The 24,753-nt window shown below is 55.0% G+C and overlaps 1 protein-coding gene across 1 annotated transcript in view; it reads right to left on the bottom strand.

Moving 5' to 3' along the window:
- LOC131209215 (uncharacterized) overlaps positions 1-14,763 on the bottom strand; it is a 30,104-nt gene extending 15,341 nt beyond the window's left edge. The window contains exon 1 of the mRNA XM_058202225.1: positions 14,651-14,763. Within this exon, the coding sequence (XP_058058208.1) occupies positions 14,651-14,714 (64 nt within the window). The 5' untranslated portion in view covers positions 14,715-14,763. The remainder of the gene's footprint in view (positions 1-14,650) is intronic.
- Between the last annotated feature and the right edge of the window lie 9,990 nt (positions 14,764-24,753).

Raw genomic sequence — 24,753 nt, 5'->3', positions numbered from 1 at the left:
AAAGCATTTTTGTTTGTACCGCGCTCTGCGCGGTGGGCGCTGAATGCTGAATGCTGAATGCTGTTAATATGTTACATTTCTTCGTTGCGCAGCCCCCCGCATAGGTCGGAAACTTCTTTCACCTGGGCAAAGCCTGGTCCCGGTCCCCGTTTCATGTGGCTTCGGGTGCGGGCGCGTGCCGGGGTAGGCGGTGGACTAGTTGTACATGTTTATTTATCGTTTGTCCCGCCGCCCACCGCCTCCCGCCATCCAGTTTCAGGAATCCCAATGTGTGTGGTGCCCGCCGCCGCCACCGCCCGTAACCGACTTCTTGCGCCGAAGAATTTCGCAGCCGGCCACAAGATGCCAATTTCACCGGTTTGCCTATCGCGATGGGCGTCGCCACCCCCCCCCCCCCCCCGCCCAACCTCGCGTGTGTTTGTGTGTGTGTGTTGGGGAAAAGTTTTCACCGATCTGCCCGATCTCTGCCGTGCCGCCGGAATTCTAAGCATACTGCCTTCGTAAATGGTGTAATTGCATTCGGTTTGTTGGCCGCTCGGGCCGCGCCTTGCCTTGCCCTGCCTTCAATGATCTCTAACGCGAGCAGGCGGCACGATTCCGGGCCTCTCACGTCCACACCGGCCGCCCCGTAGAAGATGCCGGGTAGATTTATTTATCATATCTTCTGCTGCTTGCGCCCACCTGATGCAACGGGGTCTTGCCCGCAGAAGCTGCAGGGGTCCGGTGCCGGGACGCGCGCGTGTGCCCGGGAACAGGTTCTCGAAACTGATAATAACATTTTACGACCACGGCCCAGGCGGCCCGCAGAGCCTCGGAACAGGTTCACACAACTTGCCGCGCCTGGCCGACGATCGGCGGCGATCGTCGATTTACACACAAACCATCCTTGGCGGGGTGTTCTCGGGCCCTCCCCGCTATCGCCGGAAACGGAGCACACGGTGAGTGAAAGATTAACGACGAGGGCGACCTCTAGTGGAGCGCGGCTCTCATCTCAACTTTATGGCCGGCGTCGTCCGGTCCGGGTCCGGTTGGAAGAGGACAGGACCGAGAGAGTTTAACGCACTAATCGCGTTCGCTGGTTCGCGTCCGTGCGAAACGCAGCCGTAACGCAATCCGCAGAGCCCGGAGCCGGACACCGGAGAGGGCGAGCGTAACTTAAAACTACCACACGGACGAGCAGTAAGAGCAGCGGGGACCAGGGCTAGGATTCTGTTGCTGGCCGGAGAAACTGCAACACTGCACAAGCGAGAACCCCGGAAGATGCTCCAGCTCCGGGGTGGAGTATCTCGGGCCAACCCTGGACCAAAGTGACAGTTGGGCCGAGAAACAGCGAGAAACATCTCCATTTTCAACATTCTGGGGGCTTGGGCCACCACCGCCGGTTGGTTTCAGCTTTCGGTTTGCGGATTGCAGGATTGAGTTACCCCGTTGGAAGGCCGTCTTCGGTGGCGAGCGAAAAAAGTCTCCACATCTTCCAGCGTCTCGTTGACACAGCCCGGGTTAAAAATAAGAATGATGTTGCCCGGTAAACGGTAAACTTCCCGGTGACGATCGTGTCCAGTGCTCTCCAGCGTCAGTCGGTCCAGTCCACTTGAGACTTGAGAATCAATCGGGTTGTGGAGGCACCGAATTGTGGGCTCACAAAGCCGGTAGCGGCTCACTCGAAAAGCTGACGCCATTCGACGATGATGATGAAATTATTATTCGGTTCCCACCAAGTACCCCCCCCCCGACGGACGGGTACTCTCGTCAAGGACCCGGGGACCACCACTTTGGACCCGCAAAGGACCACGAAGAATGTGGGCGCGCGTAGGCGCACTGAACTTTTGGATGCTGATGGATGAATGGAACGAGCGGTGGGGGACGAGTAAAGCACCAGAGGACCTGACAGAGAGAGAGAGGTGCTGGCTGACCGTCGGGCAAGCGCTAATGGCGTTTGGGACCGGATTTGTAATCAATCTTTCAATCCGATGCCGCCGCCGATGATGGGTCCCAGATTTTAATTTAACCTTTTCCTCGGGATGTGGTAAGAAAAGTTCCACCCCACGGGAAACTTACCCCTCGTTCCGGTTTGTCTGTGTGTCCTTTATCCCAAATCGAACGGAAGATCGATCTTGGAAGGTTCCAGGAATCACATACACCCAGAATCCCTCTTCCCCGTGGGCTCTGGAAAAGTTTTCTCGTTTCGGACGAGAGACCGACCCGGTTTCGGTCGGCTATGTCAACGGTTTGGCGTAACGGACACACCCGAGGTCGAGTGGCTGACGACACAAAAAACCAGCCCTGACCGACCGACCGGACCGACTGGACCGACCGGAAACAGGGTATCGGATGAGCCACACAGGGACAGAGGCGGGGTTCGTGATTTATCGCCAAACGGAAGCGGGAAGCACAACGGAGACGGTGCCGCTGGGCCGTTGGGATTCGGTCGGTTTACATCGGGGGTCTTCTGTTTCAATCCCAGCCCGGTCCGGGCCGCCCCAGCCCGGAGTGCACCAGAAGCAAAGACAATAAACCACAAGAATGTTTGTTCGCCCCGAATCCCGGCCACGGTGAGATGTGGAAGGCTCCCGTGGACCCCTTTTTTGCATAACTCACCACCAGCAGCAGCAGCAGCAGCAGCAGCAGCAGCAGCAGCAGCAGAGTATCCGATTTCATATTTGATCGGAAGCCCTTAGACTCTCGGGGGAGGGACCAGGAGTTTGGAGCGGGCTGCTCCACACGACGCCGGCGAAGGGGCTTATTAAGACGGGTTGTTGGACGGACGCCAATAAGGGACGCGCCCCGAAACTCAAATATTAAAATGAAGGGTTCATTTGTGCAGTTGATTTACTTTCGCTTGTAATCTGAACTCCGGAGCCGGGTCCTGGGGATGGGATCCTGAGACCCGCCGGTTCCCAAGAGTTTTTCCCCATTCTGGGAGTAAAGTCTAAGGAAATCGGCTGCGCCTATTGACGTCACCGAAGACGACGGTTTCCTCCGTAGGTTGGGCATTCCCAAAACCTGAGTTCGGGTGATGCCGCGGCGTCACTTTTGGGGAATTGTTGCGCCCACGCCCGCCTTTATCTCGCGGCAAACAATCCGTTTGATGGGAAACAAACTTTGTACTTAAACACGGAGTGTTTGACACATGGGCTGCAAAGTACCGAGACGAAGAAAGAAAACGCATTTTTTTTTGTTCAAAATTTGCCATCTCCATCAGTAACATTTATTACCGGTGAGCATCTTTTTGAGGTCTGTGAACGGCCAGAAGGCGCTTAGAGCATTGCGTTGTCTTGAGGAAACAAAATTGTTTTCTTTGTGATATGTGGCCAGCAATCGCTAAATAAATAATGCTATATAATATTCACTGTTGATAGTATTTTCCTTCTCAAGGTAGTTGAAGAATATTACACCATGCACATCCTAAAATACCGAGACCATAACCTTTCCAGCCAATTATTATGCTATCACCTGTAGGTCCAGTCCCCTCAAATGACGATCATTTTTAATTCCGGAGTGAAGCGATGAGTCCATGTTTCATCCACGGTTTACGACCAAACACTGCTCAGAACACATTCTTGTTTCAGTAAACCAACGTTTGTTTGTTGTGTCTGATGAAGCGGAGTTCTTTTAAAACTTTCCAAACCATTGCTTCGCCTTAATGTTATATTAAGCTCGGGACTTTTCGGCCCATGTATTACCATTGCCCCACGGCTTATCATGCGCCGTGTGTGCGCGTTCGGCGAAAAGGTTTGACGTTTGGGATTGGGAAGTGTCATAAATTCTTGTCTGGTTCCGGTCGCTCCACACTCGTGTGAACCACCGTCGCCGCCGCCGCCGTCTTCAGATCTCGAGAGCTGCGTGCTGTTTGTGGACCTCCACCACACACCGTGGTGATCCTGGCCGCCGGTACACTCGCCGGTTCCTGCGATCGCCTGCCACTTATCAGCCGCGACTGGAGTTGCTTGCGCGATGATCTAATCCCCCGTTGGTGGGTTCGCCAAAAAGAACCCCCGAATGTCATTCGGGTGGCCCCGTGAAATGGCGAAAGTAAATAAATGCTTACGCCCCAAACGACGACGACGACTTGATCGACGCTAATCGTATGCAAAGTACCGGGGGAGCACCGATTGGAGCCAAGACACACAGTCGCAGCCACAGAACGCAGCGGGACGTCGTCCGAAAAAGTCAATGTCTTCATCTCCGGGTCCAGCCCCGGGTCCTCCGAAGGCTTGCACCGTCTATGTCATGGGAACGAGATCCGAGAAGCCCGGCGAGTGAAAATGCCCAATAAGCTCGTCTTCCTGTCCGGACTTGCGCAACGCATCATTAGACCCTGCACAGCGCCCCGTAGCCGTGTATGTCTGTGCTCGCCAGGCGCTTTTCATTAGCAGCCGCAGAGACAGCTTCCCAGAACTTAGCCCAACGCGTTGGCTAGGAACGGGCACCATCAGCAGAAACGGCCAGCATTAGCAGGCAAGGGGCCTTGGTCATCATCATGTTCGCTCGCAAAGTCGGGCTCGGTAATAGTAGAACCGAGGAAAAACACCGAACTGCGCAGAGTCATGTAAATTAGCGTCGCGAACGTAGCTCGAAGGGGGAGGGCATCGAGTGACCGACGGCGCGGAGTACCGTAAGCGGCCTCCGGGGGTCCCTAGCTCTTCTCCCTAGGTTGGTTCCCATACGCACCGGCCGGATCGGGACCGTTCATCAGGCGCGTAATTGATGATCCCCCGGATGGTTCCAGTCCCAGCTTCCAGTCGGCTCCCAGTGTTTTAGAGTCGAGATGTTGGCCTACATATTGGAACTAGGGAATCGATTGCGCACCACCTCCCGAGCTGGACCTCCTGGACATTAATGGCCGCGCTGAGGTTAAACTTCATCACTCACAGACGGGCCTGTGTCGATCGTGGCTCAAACACTAAGCCCTATCCCGGGCCGATCGAGCTGAAGGGCTTGGGCCTGGACTTGGTGCTGATGATGATGGAGATCGCGGATCGCGGTGGACGAGGCGATTTGTGGGTCCCCACGCACGCAGCAGGCCGACCACCGCAACAGCTCTACTAAATCTCCATTAAAATGTTTCATTTTTCTACGCTCGTTACGCTCCGGACTCCGGACCGGACGTGGCCGACGGTCCGAAGCGAAGTGTGCTGACCAGAAGAGACCAGGTAAACCAGATTTATAGTTTCCTTCGGCGCATCGCGGTTTCTGCTGTTGTTTTTGCCTGTGGTTGTGGCCACTCTGGTCGTCGGGTCTGGCGTTTTCGACAGACCACCAGATCAATCCCGCTGGGGCAGATGCTGGAGCAGATGCTGAGCCCAAGTCACACCAAGGTCCACACAGGAAGGAAGTCATAATTTGTTCCCCGCTCCAGAGCTAGGGAGATGGTCGTGCACCACGCAGATCTGGTCGTAAAACGAAGACCTGTGGCAGCAGGATGCCCTCTGGCATCTGTCTCACGGCCAGCCCCCGCCCGGCCCGGCGTCCACTCCGCGTCGGGGTCAGGGAGCTTCGATTTTTATGGGCTCAATCAAGGCGCTCGTAAAACGCCATAATGCGAAGTAGGCAAACATGTCCCGAATCCGCCCCGTGCGATCTGAACGATCCGATTACCACCCGGGGGTCCCGGTGATTGATGAGAGCGGACCGGTCCGCAACTTTGTGCCCGAAGCTCAAGATGTGACAGTTCGAGCTCTGTATTTTGGTTTCCTTTCACCACCGATGCCTGATTGTTGGCGCCGAAGCAGGAACACGTTGGTGCAGGTGAATCGGTCCGTAATCAAGGAGAGCGCCAGCAGAGCGCTCCTGCCAAACGATCGATTGGCGGCGAGGTGCGACACCAACCGGACCGATGACGAAGCGAGTGCGCAAATGATCACTTGCGCCCGGACCGGATCGCCGGATGATTGGCGTGCAGTGCCGCGCGGCCGGTGCTTAGCGGGGATCCGACCCGCGAGCCCGCGAGCCTTCTGTTCGCCCCGTCACGACATTCACAGCCTGGCCGGCAGAGGCGCTCTCGGCGCGCGCGGGCACACGCAAAATGAATGGCTATCGCGATGGCGGCCCAACAGCAGCATCCGCAACGCAAGAAGGACTGCCGGTGAGCCCGGTCCGCGGGCGGATGTGAAGGAAAGAGGGAAAAAATAATGCTCAACATGGGCACGCCACATCCTTCGGGCGCGAGCAAGAAGAAAAGATCGAGTGAATATTATTATGATAATTAGTTTCCAGCAGCCAGCCGGGCAGCCGGGCAGCCGGGCAGCCGGGCAGCCGGGCAGCCGGGCAGCCGGTTAGCAGCAGAGGGGCGCCCGAGCCGTATCCTTTACCACTCCCGCCTTTAATAACTGTAATTATGGTGCCGAAAAATTTTTATATTCATACTGTTCGGGAGAGCGGCCATGTTCGTTTTTTTCGGCTCGGTTTGGAGGTTGTTTTCGGTGTTTGGCTCCTTCTCTCGCTCCTTCTTTCGGTTGCTTGTTCGGTTCCCCCCTTCGGTTTTAGATTTGTTTTCTCGACTCAAACTTATCGGGGCTTCGTTAGTCAGCCGCGCGGTCAACCCGTTTGATGCCGTTCGTAGAACTCCGGGTTCCGGGCTCTGGGTAAAAACGCGATCGACACGAGCACGCGAATCTTTTCTTCTATTGAACCTCGACTTTGCCTTCCTCCGTCCGATCAGCATTCACCACCGCGGAAGGCGCGTTCGTGTTTTATTCATGGCCATGTAGTCGCCCTTTGAAGGGCGATCTCCAGACGGGCGAGAAGGAGCGCTACAACAACGAACGAAAAAAAAAATCGAATGTCGCTCGATTTCTCCAGCCAGCTGGCTGACAGGTTGCCGGCCGGCCGGCCGGTTGGGGCCATGTTGGCCACGTCGGTCACGATGGCCGCGTGCACCGAGAGACAGTTTTCACGCGACCCGCGGGCTCGCATTTTTATGCGCGAAACCCGTTCGACAGCTCCAGGAGCAGCGGCAGCAGCAGCAGCAGCTGCAGCTGGTCCACCGGCCTACGACACGACACAAAGTTTGCGATGTGGAGTTTTGTTGGCCGACCGAATTCCGAGATATTCGAGCGCACAGTAAGGACGAGCGCAGGTCCAACAGAAAGCTGGCGTCCGTCCGTCCGCTGGCGAAATTGGAATGTTATTAATTGCCTCGCCGGATGGAGCACCAGCGGGAGGGGGGAGGAGTGGGGAACCGAGGGGCCGATGACCACTGACAGATGAGCAGCAGGAGCCGCACCGCGTCCTGGTGCGCGGCCGCCGCCGCCGCCGGTGCTCGTTAATATTCTTCACCGGCCGGAGCCATGCTTCAGTTCTGGGCGATCTTTTACGATGCCCTCGCGCGCTCTCTCTCTCTCTCCCTTCTCTCTCTTTCGCTCGTGCTCCGTGGTCGGTCCTGTGACACACGCAACGCCTTATCTCGCCCAGTTCGCCGAACATCGGTCGGACCCGCCCGGGGCCACCAGATATCCCGCCGCAGATAAGAAGCGGGGTTCGGAATTGATTACAGGAAATCAAATTCCGACGACGAATCCGACGAGCTATCGCGACTTTGGCCCGCAGGCTGCAGCAGGTTGCAGCGTGTGGTCCCGGACGGACCTTTTTCGGTGACACCGGCGTGACTTGGCCGGGGTCCATTACGAACCCCGGTCCCGTGATCGCGCGATCACGGGAAGGGCCAACCGGCTCAGAACCCGAAAGAAACTGGAGCACAGCCAGCCGGTGCGGCCCCCGAAAGGCTCGGGTGAAGTCGGTGAAAGGAGTTGCCGATTTCCGAGCTTAGCTCGGAGGGGGACGGTGAACCTGTTCTTCGGGCCGCTAACGGGAGAGGGCATTTCCGGTTTCGGGGTTTCCCGGCGCGGAATGATTTGTTTGCGCCCGCCGGGCGAATAGGGCGTCATTTGCATAAACCAATGGCCGTAATTGCGGACTCGTCGGAGAGGTCGCGTTTAAAGTGACATTTAAAATCGACATCGAGCTCTGGGCTCGTCGAGAAGCGATGCTGCCCTTCATCGTTTAGTGGGGCTTTTCTGGTCCACCGGTTTCAACTGCCACGCGCGCTCGCAACAGTTGGTAATTAGGCGTCGGGGGCCCGAGTAGTTGTTCGGACACCGATTTGCGGCGCTTCCAATTTGTAGCACCCATCTGCACCACATCTGGCCGAAGCACGCACGCAACATCGTTGCGTGCGTCCCTGGACGAGGCCTGGACCGCCGGGACGTGCACCTGCGTTTTGAAGGTTAGCCTTGGGGCGAGAAATAAATCCTCGGGACAGCTCGAGCTGTTGAACGAGCTTGAATACTGGGACCTCTTGGACACAAACACACTGCAACGCATCGATACCGAGCGACTTTTGACCAGTCAACAAACTGTTGAAGGTCCGGAACCTTTCCGGACCAAGCCTTTTGCATATGAATGATGATGATGATAATGATGTGATGATGGGGACTGTGACGGTTGGCAGTAATTAACCTTAATCTCCATTCCAAATATTTTTCTTCAATGAGTACAACGCTCGGAATTTTTTTGAACGATGTTTACGTCATTTCTGACCCAAGGCCGACTTTGGCATGGCAAGAATTTGTAAACACAGTTCAGGTGGTAATGGAATCATCAATGAACAGGAACTAGATGCCACCGTGAGAAGAGATAAAAGAGTTGGACTGTTTAGACATTCTGTCAGGCGGCGGCCGCCGATGTCCGAGTTGGACGAGAAACTCCAGAAACTCACGTCCCACTGCCCGGGGGCTTCGGCTACACGCAATTACATGTCACACGCCGTGTTCGGACCTCATCCCCGGACCCAACAACTAAGCGGGAAATCTGCTGTTTTACGAGCAGCACACCATTATACCAGGAAGGCCTTTTCCTTGCGTGGCCACTTCGAGTGGCCATCTTCCCCCCGACGGGGTTCGAACCCCGCCGGGGGGCTCTAGTTTCTCTTCGACGTTTATCGCTCCCCACGCTCGCTAGGAGGGCAACCGGAAATGGCGGACGGGTGGCGTGAAACCCACATGTGTGTGGCCACATCCAGTGCAGCCGCACACGCGTACGAGTGCGTGGCACCGAAGGAGGCACCTCCAATTTGGCTCCAATTTTCTATTTCCGATTGTTTTGCAAAACCACCGGAAACCGATTTATGGGTGCCCCCGGCCGGTGGTGGAGGGAAGCGCACCAATTTGCGTATTGCGAACCCCGATCCGTCCGGTGACCCCTAGGCAAACGGCTAGGATTGATTTACGGCCGGCCGGAAGTCGACTTTTGCAGCCGAACCCCACGCACCGTCGGATCGGTCGATCCGATCGATTACACCCAGACCGCAATTACGGCCAACTGGTCCCGGTCGGGAACCTCCACCCGAAATCGCAGGCGCAGACGCCTCCGATCCAGGACGACCATATGACAGGCACCGCGCGCACATCAGGCTTATCGGGCGTGTGCGCAGGAAATTGAACAGACCTTCGCAGGCGGCCCAGGAGCAGGGATCAGCTTGCAGCACGGTGACAGACGCCTGACCTGCTGGCGACAGGTTGCGCGCGTTGCTGGAGAACCCACCGGACGACGATCCCTCGGCGGCACCGGTGAACAGTTTCTGAAATGACATTTTAATTGCCCGCCGTCGCCGTGTCGTCGCCTTAGCATCTGGCGCCTAAGTGGACGCGAACTTCAAAAGCGTCTAATCCCCTCAACCCAGCGGACCTCACAAGCGGCTCCCGAGGGTCCAGATGGCCCGCGCTGAGAGCGCTCCCATCGAGATCGTTCATTGACGGAGCAACCCCGCGTGGACCCTGAAACGCGGAACCGGATCGGACCGAATCGGACGCAACCCCGGAATGCCTCAATCGGTTATGGAAGCTTACTCGGAATGGGAACTCGGCCACCGCGAGAGAATGGACGCGACACGCCCGGTCCGCCCGGACGACTTCCGTGGCCGCCCGCCCGGGTGCTTAATCTTGTTTTCCCGATTTTCCCATGCCGACCGCGGCGGAGGACCACGATCAATCTCGGGACCGCGACTAATGCTCACCTCGCCTGCCCCGCGTGCATCATCATCGTCGTGTTGGATTCGACGACGACGGAGACGACGATGAGGCCGATCGTTCGGTGGTGATCGGTGGCACCCCCCTCGGTATCGGTATCATTAAGTCGCTCAGCCGCCAGGGACGATTATCCACACACAGCGCACTCCGGTCCAGGAATGTCTGGGGCCTCGCTGACCAACGTGTGCCTAATTCCGGACCATCCGGATCACCTCCTCGCCAGGGGGAACTGGGAAATTATCGTTATTTAAAAAATGCCTTACGCCGAAAAGCTCTCCGGTCCGCGCGTCTTGGCTCCATTCTTCCCGTTGCTGGAGACGCCGGGTCCAAAAGAATGGACGAGCTACCGACTGACCGATGATGGGAAGCGGGCTTTCGGCGGGCGTTTTTTTCGACTGTGGGGGTAATGAGACACCGACCTGACGGGGGGTTCCTCTCGGACAGACGGGCCAATATTTCGACAAATTCGACACCTACCGAGACCTACGTCTCGCTCGCCCGGTACTTTCAGATTTGGTCCGGGGCCCAGAGTTGTTTCGCGGCCCGTGGAGTCTCCCAGGAGGTGAAGGTGTCGACAAGCCGGGCCCCGAACAGCCGTAAGCGACCCCAAAACCGCGGAATGACGATCCATCATTAGAGCAAACAGTGAGCCGGTAGTCGCGCGCAATAATCCGGCCGAGCCGAGGGGCGAAAGAATGAAATAATAAGCGAAATTAATCGTAATGATATTTAATAACAGTAATGGGCGGCTTTCCGGTGAGCCGGGCCGGGCCTGCTAAAAGCCCGAGCGCCGCCGCGGAATGGAATGTTGGAGTCGTTTGCCAAAAAACATGCCACCGAAAAGCATTAGAAACCGGAATGGCCGCTGTTTGGCAGTTGTACGAAGCGAAGTCACTCACCGAGGGCTTGATTGCCGTCGTCGTCGTCGTCGGGGACATGCTGCCCCGCGTGTCGAAAGATGAAAACATAACCCCAAAAAAATGGTGACATCGGTCGATTACCCGACAGCGATAGGGGCTGCGATGTGTAGAGAAACAATCGAAAACGACAATGTCTTTGGCGGAAGAAAAGCGAGGCTCAAAACACAACACACGCCACAACAATCATCATCATCATCATCATCAGCACGGTTCGCGTGATCGCGTTTTTGTTAATCCGCGATCCGCGCGATCCGATTCGTCGCTGGTTGCTATTTATGTTGATTCCCTCATTCATTTGGGCGTTCCCTGCCGGCTTTGGGCGTTGGAATGCGTAATTGTCACCCGAGCGAAACAATAGAATGGGTTTCACTTCCCTCCCGAGGGGGTTGGTTTTTCGATGTTTTTCTTCCATTTTCACGTTGCACACGGGGCACGTGTGCCGATCGTGTTTTTCGGGACCCCAAGGCTCGTTAGCGTTGCCGCACTGCTGCCCGTGTGCCAAATTTCGCCCCCCCCCCCTAATAACGTGGTCCCAAGAGCCCCTGGAACTGGGCGATGATGATATGGGTGCCGAAGCAAAAACAAAAACAACCATCCGGACAGAAACAGAAATGGATTATCCGAGGAGCAGAGCAGAGGAGAGAGCGAATGTAACGAAAATAGGCCGCGAACGAAGTGGCCCAGCCTGCCGCAGGGTGTTAGGTTGGTCCGAAAGTGCTGCGCTGCGGTTTCTTTTATGATAAGTGACAGAAGGCCTTTTACGACTGCGTTACTGTTATTAGGGTATTTAGAGGTTTCGGGGGAAAATGCACAGAAAATATGCTCGACAATCAAACCCATTTTTGATGTAGCACTAAATGGGAATCCATTACACCAGAGCGTCATTACAACCTCCATCAAACGGAGACTGAAAGGGAAATTCTTTTGTTCCCAAATTGTAGCTTTCCTCGGTGTCTGCCTTTAGCGTGTGCTTGTTAAATCTGTGTCTTCCTCATTGAAATAGTTGCTACTTCAAAAAGTTCGGTTCGAAGGTTCGAAAAGCTCTTTTTGGGAACAGCCTTCGACACATTCTTCGTTTCGGCTCCTATCTCAATTAAATAGTGACTGCAAAAGATGTGCTCCGATCGGTCTCGTGAGTTTAACGTGAGTTTTGTCACGAAATGATCACGAAAATGTGATGCAAAAACGTCTCGAGAAAATTTGAACCAAGAATTGAATTACAAATACAAATGCCCTCTTTTCGGTCTCGGTGCTTTCGGTCACAGTAATAGCCACTCTTAACGAGATGGTATACGGTCCAACTCAATTTCTTTTTTACCTTCTAACTCAAAAATTGGGAATATCGGGAGTCCTCGGCTTGTTTGGCGAAATATCAGAAACCGTCCGGAATACTTTCGGACCGTCCCAACCGAATTTGTTTTTGTTTTACTGTTCTCCGCAACCGCGCGATCAACGCGATCGTAACGAGGCCAATGGCGCGGTTTGTTGGTGGCGATTGGCGATCGCAGACACACTGAAGGCGATCAACGAAGGCGCAACCAACACGACGACGGCAAGAAGTGGAAACTTTGCAGAAACTTTTGACACCTACGCACCCGGCAACGAAGCGCAAGCACGAACTACTCGCCGGGATCCAGACGTCCCGACGGTGAGACCGTTAGAGCCACCACCAGCCCCCCGGGTGTCTAGTGAGGAGAGGCACTGTAATAACTCGTTTCCGTGTCGCAAGCCCCACCCACCCACGCGAGGACAACCCCACCGCCGGCAATCCGCCGCCGTCGGTGGCGAATGTGCGAAGATTCAATCTTTCGCCGGAATGGGAATGGGTGTCCTTGTTCGAGATTGTCTTTGGCCGATGTCGGGCCGGCGGCGGTGGTGGTGTGTCGCTGTTCCTCCTTTGGCTCACCTGAAGCGCGCCCTGACTTTTTCTTCTCTTTCGCCGACCAGGTCCACCGACACCCAGGGCTCGTTACTTTGGCATTAGCGAGGCGTTGTCGCGACGCACCGCTCCGCGCGCCTTGATCGGCACCGTGCGGCCAGTGATAAATGAGTGCTGCGACCGAGCGTGGGCTGCGCCTTTCGCGATCCTCCGAGCGAGCCGGGTCCTGGCGTAAGATAAGACGACGCCCAAGACGACGAACGCGGCTTAACGAACAGGACAGGACTGCATTGTCGCGATCGTCGTCGTCGTCGTCGTCGAACGATTGTCTTTTCTAGAGCCGTTTTTTTCTGTTTGCTGTGTGTGGTGAAGCGTTTTTGTTGTCGCCCAGGATGACATTCCGGCCGCGAGCGGTGCGTGGGAACGAATTCTTGGGGCCGTCTCGTTTCAAGCGGTCGCGTTTTTTGCCCCCCTCTCCAGCCCCAAATCGGTACGACCTCCGTGATTGCGTGGAGGCGTTCACACGACCGGGTTCACGGCGGCGGCGGCGTCCACACGAGGCCGACCCCCGGGGGTGAACTACTTTCGAAGTGCTGAATAAATTTTGATTGACTGAGTACATACTTCATCGAAGGCGAGCGAGAAATTCAATCAAGAAAATCACATCATCGCGCCCGGCCGGCCGCCAACTGGTCCATCCGCTCCTGGACTCCGAAAGTGGCCGGGTCTTCTCGGTCGGGCCGCGTTAATTGTTTAAAAGCATAACTCGGCGATCAGGAGGTGGCCAACGACTGGAAGAGGCCTCACTGGCTGGCCGAGGAAACAGGAAAAGACCGCCCGTTGATAAGAAGGCCGGCTCAAGCCACGAACGCAAAATGTAAACAAACGCGCGGAATGTGTCAAACTCGAGCCACGCTCAAAGCACAACAAACAACACGAACCCGAACTGACAGTTGGTACTAATCACCACCGAAAGCAACGACGACGGAGCGAGCCTCCTTTGATCTCCCAGGCCTCGGCAGCAAGAAAATCCATTAGCATACTCTAGTTGTTGTCATTGGTTACCCCCTCGGCACTGGTATGTCGTTAATTTGGTTCGCTCCCCGAAAGCTCGTCCCCGGCAGAGAAGGTAGTGTGCAATTTAGCGGCCGTCTCCGCCGGAGAGGTGGAAATTGAATTAAAGCGCCCGCGACCAAGCGATGCGGAAAGGTGGCGAAAGTGTCGGCCTACCGGTCCCAAATTTACATCGCGTCCGGGGGGAAGGTGATTAGATTAATTTCCTTTCCGTTCCAGAGGTGCTAAGTGGGCGAGTGGTCGCCCGGGAAACCGTCTCAACCGCCGCGGACTCAGCAGCGGTGTCTTCAGGGCGCATCGGAATGCCGCGCGGCATTCCTCTCGCGGGTTCCCCCATTACCACACACCGGCGTTTGGGCGGACTGTTTCACGTGAAAACGGAACCGTATTTGCGTGATTCACGCAACCTGCCTGGGGTTGGGGAAAGCCCTCGCGCCTGAATCACCGAGAGGTCGGAAGCCCATTGCGTGACGATCGTTCGTGATCTTCGCGTGCCGCGCACCTTTGATGAGGTGCACTATGCTGCAACGCCCGGCCCGGCCCCAAGGCCTTGCGAGCGCCAGCCCCGGCCGATTTTCCCTTTCCGATAAGAATTCACAATCGGACCCTCGGGTTCCGGGTGATTTGTGGCCCATTCTCTACCCGCGAAACCCTTCCCGGTGGGGCAGCTGTGGACAAAAAAAAAACACCGGAAGCCGCCACCTGCCGCTGGCGAGTGCGGTGATCGATGAGGTTGGAAGCGGACTACTTACTTGGGCGTACGGCGGCAAGACTGATCGTGGCGATCGCCACCATAACCGGCAGCACTAGCTCCATCGTAACGACACCGGAGTGTGACGCCTAGCGAAGGCTGGCTGGAACCGTGGGCCCCCCGGGCGTTGCTTCGTTTAATTCGTATTTTATCTTCTCCCCGGCACTTCCCGATAGTGGCTCGCGGGGCTCGAAGCGGAAGCGGTCGCTCTGGCACCGCTGCCAATGCTGGTTCCGGGCCTCTCTTTCGGCCGTTCGTTTGTTGTTTGTTTTTAATGAGCTTTTCACAATTTTTATAGCCCCAGCTTCACGGGATCATCGGGCGGTAGCGACGGCGGCGGTAGCGACGAACCCGGCGGACGCATTCGAAATTCGAAATTCGGAAACGGAAACCAACACACCCGGCTCGTGGGACCCGCTACACTACGCACGGCCTTCTCCTCTATCGCCTCCTATTGTGGGGGGGTCTCTCGAGCACACAATCGGACCACTTCTTCTCCGATCCATAAATTAAGTGAAACTCATTAAATAGCTGTACACAGGGCGCAGGGCTGCGTGGAATGCGGCGCAACTGTGTGAGAGACCGCCTCTTAGTTCACGCGACTCACAAAAAAAAACGGAGAAAAACGCGGCGCTTTCAAATCAAACCCCCCTCGGAAGGTTGTTTGTGGTGATGAATGATATTAATTTAGTATTCCCCGAGGAACGGAGACCTAGCTGACGCGCACCACACACACAGTACACACCAGGTCGGGCGAGCTCACTACATCACACCCGATGATGATCACCTTCAAAAACACTCTTCCTCGCGCCGCGCGATCACGATCAAAGGGTAGCAGCAGCAGCAGCAGTGGGTCGCGTGCTGTGCCGCGCACGATCGATCAGTTCGCGATCGGTGGCCGATGACTAAGCATAGGCAGGGCTGGGCGATGAATGAATCACCTTGCGATCGGTGCGATGAATGAACAAATGCGCCACGGGCGCTCGATCGCGAACTCTTATTACACCACGCCAAAAGCCGGAGAATAACGCGAGTAAGACGGGAGACTTGCTCGCCGGTACTTGTCGAGACGAACTGCGCGCACACGTCTTCCCTGGAACCGTCTTCGCCGAAGTGCTGATCCGAACTGAACAAAACGGGCCCGCGAGTTGGTCGGCGAAAGCGAGCTTTTTTATGGCTTTTTCCGTTTTCGTTGCTCCTCATTCGCTCCTTCTCTCTCTCTCTCTCTCTCTCTCTATCTGTCTGTGTCTCTCTTTTGCTGCTTCGTATGCTCGCTCGCTCGCTCTCTTTTGGGTCCGCTTGGTTTCCATTCTTCGGCGAAGGAAAAGGACGAAGCAAACTGATGAATGAATGGTGTTTTGAACCCGTGGTTTTGGTCGCGTTTACGCTGCCCGATCGAACTTCAGCGGAACGGCGAGATCGAGCGGGTTCAGAAACACGCGAACGCAACGTACTCTACACGCGGCGCTACACGTGTGGCAAATTGGGTAAATTCGATCTTCAGGCTGAGACGTAGAATGTCCGTCTCCTGGACGGTGGATCTGGAGGGAGAATCGCAAGACCCGACTTGAGTGAGTCTTGGGTCGGTTGTTTTCAGTCCCGAAGAGTGCTGCGTAAGCCGTATTTGCCCTTGCCATGGCGTTCATTCATGGAACGGAGCTAACGGGTGGTCGTGACGGTGGTGTACGTGCGTCACGCACACATACGCACACCACGGGCGATCGGTAAGGAACAACCACCCGGAAGGCAGGTTGTTCGCGCTGCAACATGGTAAGCCGCGGACTTGGGCCGTTTGGCGGATTAGGCTCAAAACTGACAATGGATTACTCACTCGTTCGTCTAAGGCATTAGCCATTCGAAAGTCACGATCGGACCGACCACAATCCCCTATTCGGATCCGACTCTCCGGTTGCTCCACTACTCAACTTCGACAGCGCGCGCCTAGCCACGGCCGGATGGGCGGATGAGTTAAGCGTTTTTTTCTCCGTCTTTAATTTTGTTAATGCATTCTTGACCACACACATTCGGGCCCCCCCACAACCCGAGCCATGGGAACGGCGGGAACGTGGATGGAGCATTAGTGCTGCCCTCAGCGAGATTCCCGTTCTAGGTGCTAGGCCTACGATGCTCTGTCGGGGAAATCGAGTCGGGTTCGGGTTCGTTTGTTTTGTTTTAGGAAGCTACCTTCGAACCCTTCCCAAAAAACCTCGGTGCAGGAGGACTGAATCGTACTGAAGCTAATCCAGTTACCAGAAGGAGGCAGTGCGTCATTCGGGCACGGAGCCCATTGTTGGGCCGAAAGGGAAGAAATCTTCAAATTTCACGTAATTTCCCCAATTACGGTGCGGTGCGGTGGATGCCGAAATTAGCATTCACCTCACGCACCCGAGAACGTGCGGTTTCTATGTCGACCGTTGGAATGGCCCTGAAAAACTATGCATCCGATGCATCAGAATCAGGACCACCGTGGAACAGTGTCCGCCCGAACACAACCCAACTATTCCACAAAAGGCCCACGGAGAGGGATATGGGAAGTGAATAATTTCAAACCACGTTCCGTCCATTCCTCCTTCCCTTCCCTCCTCTGCAGCTTCCCATTGATGCCGGGGCCAGGTAGGATGACGGACGGTCTTCTTCTGGTCGTGTTTCGGTGGGTTTGATCCCAACCCGGGAGTCGTCGCAACCTGTGACGAAGGTACCGCCGCCGCTTTACGATCGAAAGAAAGTGACAGCGTCCGGCCGGCCGGCCGGCGAGGTTGAGGGGGTTGCGTTTCCTCTTAAAGTCCCCCGGGGACCAACCTTCCTCTCCGACCGACCGATGTGCGCAGATAAAACGCAAACGAGCAAATAAGGAACCCAACCCTATAGAGACGGGAAACAGAAAGAGAGAGAGAGAGAGTCAAGGAGAGCAAATATTGCAAGTAATCACAGGAGGAGAGTAGGATCAACAACAAAAAAAGCGGATAAGTTCCCAACCTGTTTCATGGGACGCCCTCCAAGAAGTCCACAGGGAGCCCGGCCCGGACCCGGGACTCCGGAAGTGGACTGCCCGAGCTAATAAAGTGTGCAAGAATGTGTAATGCAAATTGCATCACACACGGCGTCAGTGAGTCCGCCGCTTCCGCCGTCGCCGATGATGATGACACGATCGATCGTGTCGGAACGTGGCGTAGCTGGTCGTACGCGGCAAAGTCCTACCCCGCGCACGGCTGACGCCAGTTGATTGATTTTGCCCGCGACCGGAGACCGATCAGACGCAGGCTCGGCAGTTGACGCGCGCGGAAATCACACCCAACGAGGAGTGGAGCGAGCTGCTTCGCCCGCTGAAGTGCTTTTAACGACCCTAGAGGTCCCGCTGGGACAGCGAGAGAGAGAGAGAGAGAGAGAGAGGCGAGCAAATATTGTGTTTATGTCCCCGTCCCCGGTGTGATGTGCACTTCCTGTCGGACCCGGTCGTGGTTGGCCGGGTTGGGCCCAGTGGTTGTACCTTCCACTTTCCATACTCCTTTATCACCCGTGGCCAACTGACAGCCCGGCGAAGGTGGGGTTACCTCCGGGAGGTGAGATTAGATAAGGCCGTCGTCGCTGCCGCCCTGCCCTGGTCCGGAGGCACCCGCTGTGTGGGTTGTCGAGGTCAGTTAGATAGCGGAGCAGCAGCAGCACCAGAGAGAGGCAGGCATCGTGGTCTCGATTAGGTCGAGTTCAAGGAATTCGATCAATTAATGTTAAGTGGCGATCGCAACCTCACCCAGCTCTCGGCGAGACGAGAGCTGGGTTCCTGCCGTTCGCGCTGGTGACAAACCGATTGGAATGCGGCCGGGCGGGTGGCCGGACCAAGAACCGGAATCGAAGAAGAATGCACCGACCGGGAGTTTCGCAAAACATGCATCGCTGGGCCACCGCTCGCCAAGAGGGCCCCGGACTGGCCACTGAAACCACACACCGAGAAATCGAATCTCTGCTCTGCTATCAAATTCCGACCGCCGACCCGTTCTTCCCGGACCCAAGCCACTGGCTGAATTGAGTGATTTGGCTTCTTAGCCGTTGGAACCACCTTTTATTGGCCTGACGGTCGGCGGGTGTCGTCGTTTCGCCGGCGACAATCTGCTGTGCACGGTCGCTGGGTCCCGCTCCTGGACAACCTGCTGATGACTCTATACGCGACACTCGCGCAAGTAGCCGCCTGTTGTCAGCTTATTCCCCAGCCGGCCAGCCAGCCTTTGGGGCCGAAGTCTGTGGAACGAAGAATTCGTAGAAGAAATTGTTCGACTCTATCTTTTGCATTCTCATCCGTCGCGCACTACAGTGCTGGTCAACGTGAAGGCGCACCGAAGAATCGGGTCTTGACAGCTAGCTGGACTTGGGATATTGTGGGGTCCTTTGGATGCCATACTGACGTCACTTGGTCTATCCTCGTGGCTGCAGATTTTTGGGGCGTTTTCATCTCGTGGATTGAGCTACAAGTTTGCACAGCACTGTCCAACCATCTTGCCGTGAACGCTGGCCGCTCACAAGCGTTCTCGCCGGCGTCCTAGGACCCGCCATGCCAACGAACCACGGCATCAGACCTGGAGAAGGGCATGATACACCCAAGGTCCAAGATACACCGGCGCACGAGACGTCCAGAAGCGAGCAAGGCAAGCAATAACTCGAGAACCACGAAGCGCACTGGCTACTCACTGGCCGTGTAGAGGTCTGCCGTGCGAATAGCGGTCGGGGGTCAGCGCTTTGGCCGAAAACGGTCCGCTGATCCTCACCGTTGGGCCGTTTAGGGTTGTCATCGGGGCGACCCTTCTTAACCCCGCCCGGGTCCGTTCCGTCGTGTGTTTTTCTCACTGACCCGTTTGACCACCCCCGGCTTAATTGTTTTTAGCCTTCGACTTCGGCTTCGGTGCTGTGGCCTTTCGCCTTTACGGAAATCGCCGCCGCGCCGCGCCACCGGAGCGCCTGAAATGGAATCGGAGAGAGGATTAGTGGCCTATTGGGCCACACGGCCGGCCGGCCGTGTTGTTGTGCACTGGATCCTGGTTGGTGTTTTGGTAGTTGCTTAATTTTCCTGCTTTTCGTTTCGTCCACAGCTCAGCGAACCGCGACCGGGCTTTCGGGCCGTCCCCTTGGTCCCCGATGGCCAGAAGCCGAGCTAATCGATACCGAAACTGGCGGATCGAGTTGCGGTGAAGAATGGAGGTTATGTTTCCGAGCACACCAGCTCATTTAAGCATCTTAGCGACTTACTTAGCGACCCCGGAGAGCTTACGCTGACTTGTTGATCAAACACCGACCGACCGGGACCGCCAATGGCCGGTGAAGCCATGCGCGTTTCGCATGATCGCGCTCCTATGGGCTTCTTCCGCCGCCGGCGTGGCGTGGAGCAGACCTGGAGGCGGGAAGACGAGACGAATGTGCCTCGAGAAGAGTGTCAACACACTCCACCACGATTGACACTGATTCGGGTGAGAAAATTGGTGGTCCAACAACTGGCGGGCGAAGCAAGCAGCCATCGCTATCCTCGCGGAGCACAGTCGAAGCCGTGCATTCGGAAGGTGCCTATTTAATCAGTAATGGAGACAAACATACGGCCGTGCCGGACGGACTCCGGAACCAGGTCCTTCAGAGTGTGGCGCGCCCCGGAATGCGCCTCAGGTAGTTGACGGGGTTCCGCGCATTGTCTCGCCACACAGACATCTCAACTTCGCCCGGACCGGAGGTCCGGGGTCCTAGGGGTGTGTTATTTTTTAATTTTCATATGTTCTGTTTATTTATCCGAATCCCGGCAGCCAGTGTCATTGTTTGGCGATCTTATCCTTTCCTTCGGCTCCGTGTCTCTCTCTCTCTCTCGCTGCCATCCCTCCAGCATGGGTCCTTACGGCCCCGACACTCTTCTGGGATCCCAGCTTGGCCAGAAGCTCGACAAAAGGAAGTGCTAAAGAGATTAATATGGAAGTAAAAATGTCCGCCACTCGGCCGGGAATGCCGTACAATGCCATGGCTGCCATCGTGTAGAGAGAAATTCGGCGAAAAGCGTCTCGTATCCATTGTTGTACTTGAGGTGTTCTGGGCAATTCTCTTTTTCCCTGCCATCTATTATTGTTGTACACGGTTGTCCCTTCACGACCTTCGGCCGGGCGCAATGCGGTGTCATGAGAACATCGTGGAGACTTCACGGAGTTGCCCAAAAACCCGACCACTTTGACGGTAGATTGACAGAGCATAAAAGGGATGCTTTAAGCTCTGCAAGCTTTAAGATTTGCGACCAATAAAATCGATTCGGTTTTGCCCAAATGCGGAACGGAATGTTGGCTCGGCTAAGGCAGTTAGTGGGACAATTAAGAACCTAACCCACAGGTGTTTGGGGGTTTGTTTGTGTAAATAGCAATTTCTGTTGCTGTAAAACCAAGGGCTTCAACAAACTATGCGGCCACAGCGTAGGTACGGAGTCTAAAGGTCCATAAGTCTACAGGAGGAAAAGTTTATTAGAACGCTTAATCCTCATTGAGGTTTGTTGCCTCAGTAGGGGCCAATAAAAATAATGTCGAATGCTAAATAGTCTTTTTTCTTGCTTCGCCCTAGATCGAACTTCATTTTTCTATTCAATATAGTATTGACGTAAATATAATTTGTACGTTTATTTTCCAATTGTTGGTTTTTGTGAATTTATGGAATGTAATTGCCATGAATGTATTGTGACTGGGACCTTTTATGTGAAGAGTTAGTAAATGTCTAATTTTTGTAGTTATATAAGGCTATCTTTTCCATGAGCTCAATCATCTCTAGTTTGAGTATTTCATGTAAATACTGTGGGGCTACATGAGGTGTTCCGTAATGATTTTGAAATTAACGATTAATGCCAAACTGCTGCGGCGCTGTCAAAACGTTTACGGCTCGCGCGAGGCGTAAACCTGAGCGTAATTATTTTTTTCATACGCTTTGCTTACAAACAGAGAATAATTTATGTTTTTATTTGCTGGTATAGCAACAAAATCGGAAAAAACAGATAAAGAAATTCGGAAATCAATTAATTTCTCTTCTATTTCTATTTTCTTGGACCAAAAACACGAACGTAAACACGTTTCACGTTTCGTTTTTATATTTTTGCTGCCACACGAAGCGTAAACGTTTTGACATTACAAATTAATTTTACGCTAGTTTTCACGCTTCGTGTAGCCCCCTAGATACACTTTTTATTCGAAGAGGCTGTAAACTCCAAATAACAATCGCTCGCTTTCTTATAAACTTCATAACTCTAGGTATCAGTAAGTGTTTTGAGGTTTTCCTGTTAATCTGTGTCTCAAAAGATTATCGTGGTCCGGTGTCGAATCGACTAATCGGTGGGTTTAACGGATTCTGATCGACTTCAAATATTGGTTGCTGGGAACATCAACACAGCTCCCGATGTCCTGAAATTCGAGAAGACTGAGGACATTTTGGAAAACAGAAACACAGAAAAGAAATGATTTATAAAAGCTTGTGAAAAAGACGGAACAAGCGGAATGCGGAATATCGCAGCCCACAATCTTCAATTTCGTGAGCCTCGGCCTGAGCGCTTGTGTTTGTTTCCCTTAATCCTAACGACACTTTGCATTCGCTTCCCACCGAAGTGTCACACCCACGTGATCATGTTTTTCGACGAGATGCTGTTTCGATTGTTTGGGGCTCCGCTGCTCTCCCGGACTAAATCCCGGATCTGCCGGAATCTCGAATGCACCGACTCGGGTAGGATACGCGGAGCGAGCGGGCGGGTTGGACGGGGGCCGAAAATAAAATAACATAATCCATCTCCCGGCCGCCCAGCCAACCGCCGAGAAGCCAACTCAATCTGGCATTCCGGTCGAGTTTCGGTTCTCCACCACCTTTCGGCTGTTTGGCCTGAAAGGCGGAGGCGCTTCGTTCGTCCGTGCGGATGCAATCGAGAGGCAGGGCGCTGGCTGCGTGACCACAGACACACCTCGGCGTGTCGTCGTGGGCGAGAACCGCGTGGAGGGAATTTTATCACGGCTGCCCGATCGAACGGTGCCTCTTTCCGGGTCGGGAAAGTGCAGTCGGGACAGTGGGACAAGATTGGACGACGATTGGGACCGCGGCGGTGATTCATCATCACACCGTCAACCCATCAGCGTGGCAAGCATACCGTGGCGTACTCTGGAGCAGCTACCGCAGCCACGAGGCTGGTGAGAATAATAACCGATTTCTTATCGCCACTGCACAATCTGGGGACGCCGGCACCAGGAAGGGGTCTCTGTTTGGGAAGCACGGATTATGCTGATCGTTATTGCGTTACGCCTCCTTAGACGACGACGGCCGTCCACGAGGCCCATCGAATTGGGTTCCGGAGGTTCGAGACACGACGCGCTGTCGTAAGAGCATCGGTACGTGCCGAGGACAATGTCTCCAGAATAATGATGGCGACGACTCTTCACGGTGTGTGTGCTTTACTGTGTGTCGAATTGACGATCGACAAAACATGGGCAAGTTCCGAAATTGAATCACATTCCTCCCAGACCCAGACGCCGGCCGCGCTTTGGTTTATAATGGAATTTCTCGCTTCACGTTCGCCTTGGAAGCGATACAGGACCGAACCAGGAGAGACAGCCAAGCGAGGGACAGAGAGAACCGCAAGCCGACTGCGTCGAGAAATGTCACTTCTGGTCTGTTCAAGACCAACGTCGAATCCAAAAGCTCGCTGGACTCGCCTGCGTATCCTTTCTGGGGGTTCCGGAGTTTTTGGGCAATTTCAGGGACCGCTCGTCTGGCAAGGTGGCCATTAACCGGGCGTGACCCAGGTAACGCAATGAATACATTATCCAATTTCGGGATGGTAATTAGGCCGGCCGGAGGCGGGTCTTTTTGAGGCGAACGGTTCCGGAGAGCGAACTTCTCATTCTCCGGATCTCGGTTCTCGTCGTCGCCGCCGTCGCCGGGACCGATCTCTGTACGTCAATTACATGCTACTGGAGCATTGCTACGTGGTTCCCGAACCGGACACTGTGGCTAATTCTGTTCTGACGGCACCGTCTTGCGGGTCTCGGGCTTCCGGCTTTCGGTCCCACGGAGAACGACCACGGGGATGGTGGGAAACCAGCACCGGTCACCTTCGGGTCTAGGCGTGTCTCAGGCCAGGCCAGGCAGAATTGACGCGGAACGCGGGAAATTAGGTTCGACACCGGCACCCACCCGACATTAGCGTCGGAGTTGATTCCCGCGACCTCCGCGCGATCGTTCGATAAATCTGCGATTCAAATCCCCGATTCCTTCCTGTACTTCGAGGCGGACCGGTTCTGGGGTCCGATCAAAAAGAAACCACCAGCCTACCCCACCCGGAAGGATAATTAGAAGTGTGAAGCGTCCGTCCCCAAAAAGGCTCGCCGCAATTACGCGCTCGCGTTCGCGATTGAAGACAGCGATTGGCGCAGTGGCAGGTGGGACGTTCCCCACTTCAGCTTATCGCGATCCGTCACCCGCCCGGTTCCGGGCGGTTGAGGACAATTAAAATAATTTGAAGGATGACCGGATGGTCCGAATTCTGGTTTTCTGTCACCCGGCGATCAGCCGCAATAGGATGGCACGAATTATGTCTATTTTCCCCGTGCCCATTGTCGTTGACATCTGGAATGTCGGGATACGAGCTCCAGGAACACGAACAGGTTTGTGAAAATAGGCTCAGACCATAGCTTGAGACCGCGTTGTTGTACTTCTGCGAACTCCAGCTTCTAATACCCTTGTTAATGCTCCTTAGACCCGTCTATTGCTGATACGCTTATCCCTCGGTTCACCAGCTCGGTGGGCAAACATTTGTAATCAACCGGTAAGCTTAACCCTCTTACAGGTATCCTATTGTAGACCCTACCCGACATCCTTGACCCTTCCTGGACCGGCCAGCCCCGGAACCCCCGGAATGACCGAGCTGCCAAATTGTTGCCGTGTTCGTCTTGTCCACCATCGTTGAGATCTAACGCCGGTGCGATAAGCATCATGCCGGGGATTTGTGTGCCCGTGTATGTGTGTCTGGGGAGATTTGAAGAGACCGCTCGAAGGGACGGATTGTGGCTTCAGGACGCGCGGCGCAGAAGGAAGACATAAACTGTGCGCCCGTCGTAAATGCGCCGT

This window comes from Anopheles bellator, chromosome 2 (assembly GCF_943735745.2).
Source record: "Anopheles bellator chromosome 2, idAnoBellAS_SP24_06.2, whole genome shotgun sequence".
In the NCBI taxonomy this organism is placed as follows: domain Eukaryota; kingdom Metazoa; phylum Arthropoda; class Insecta; order Diptera; family Culicidae; genus Anopheles; species Anopheles bellator.
This window is presented reverse-complemented; position numbering and strand designations above follow the sequence as displayed.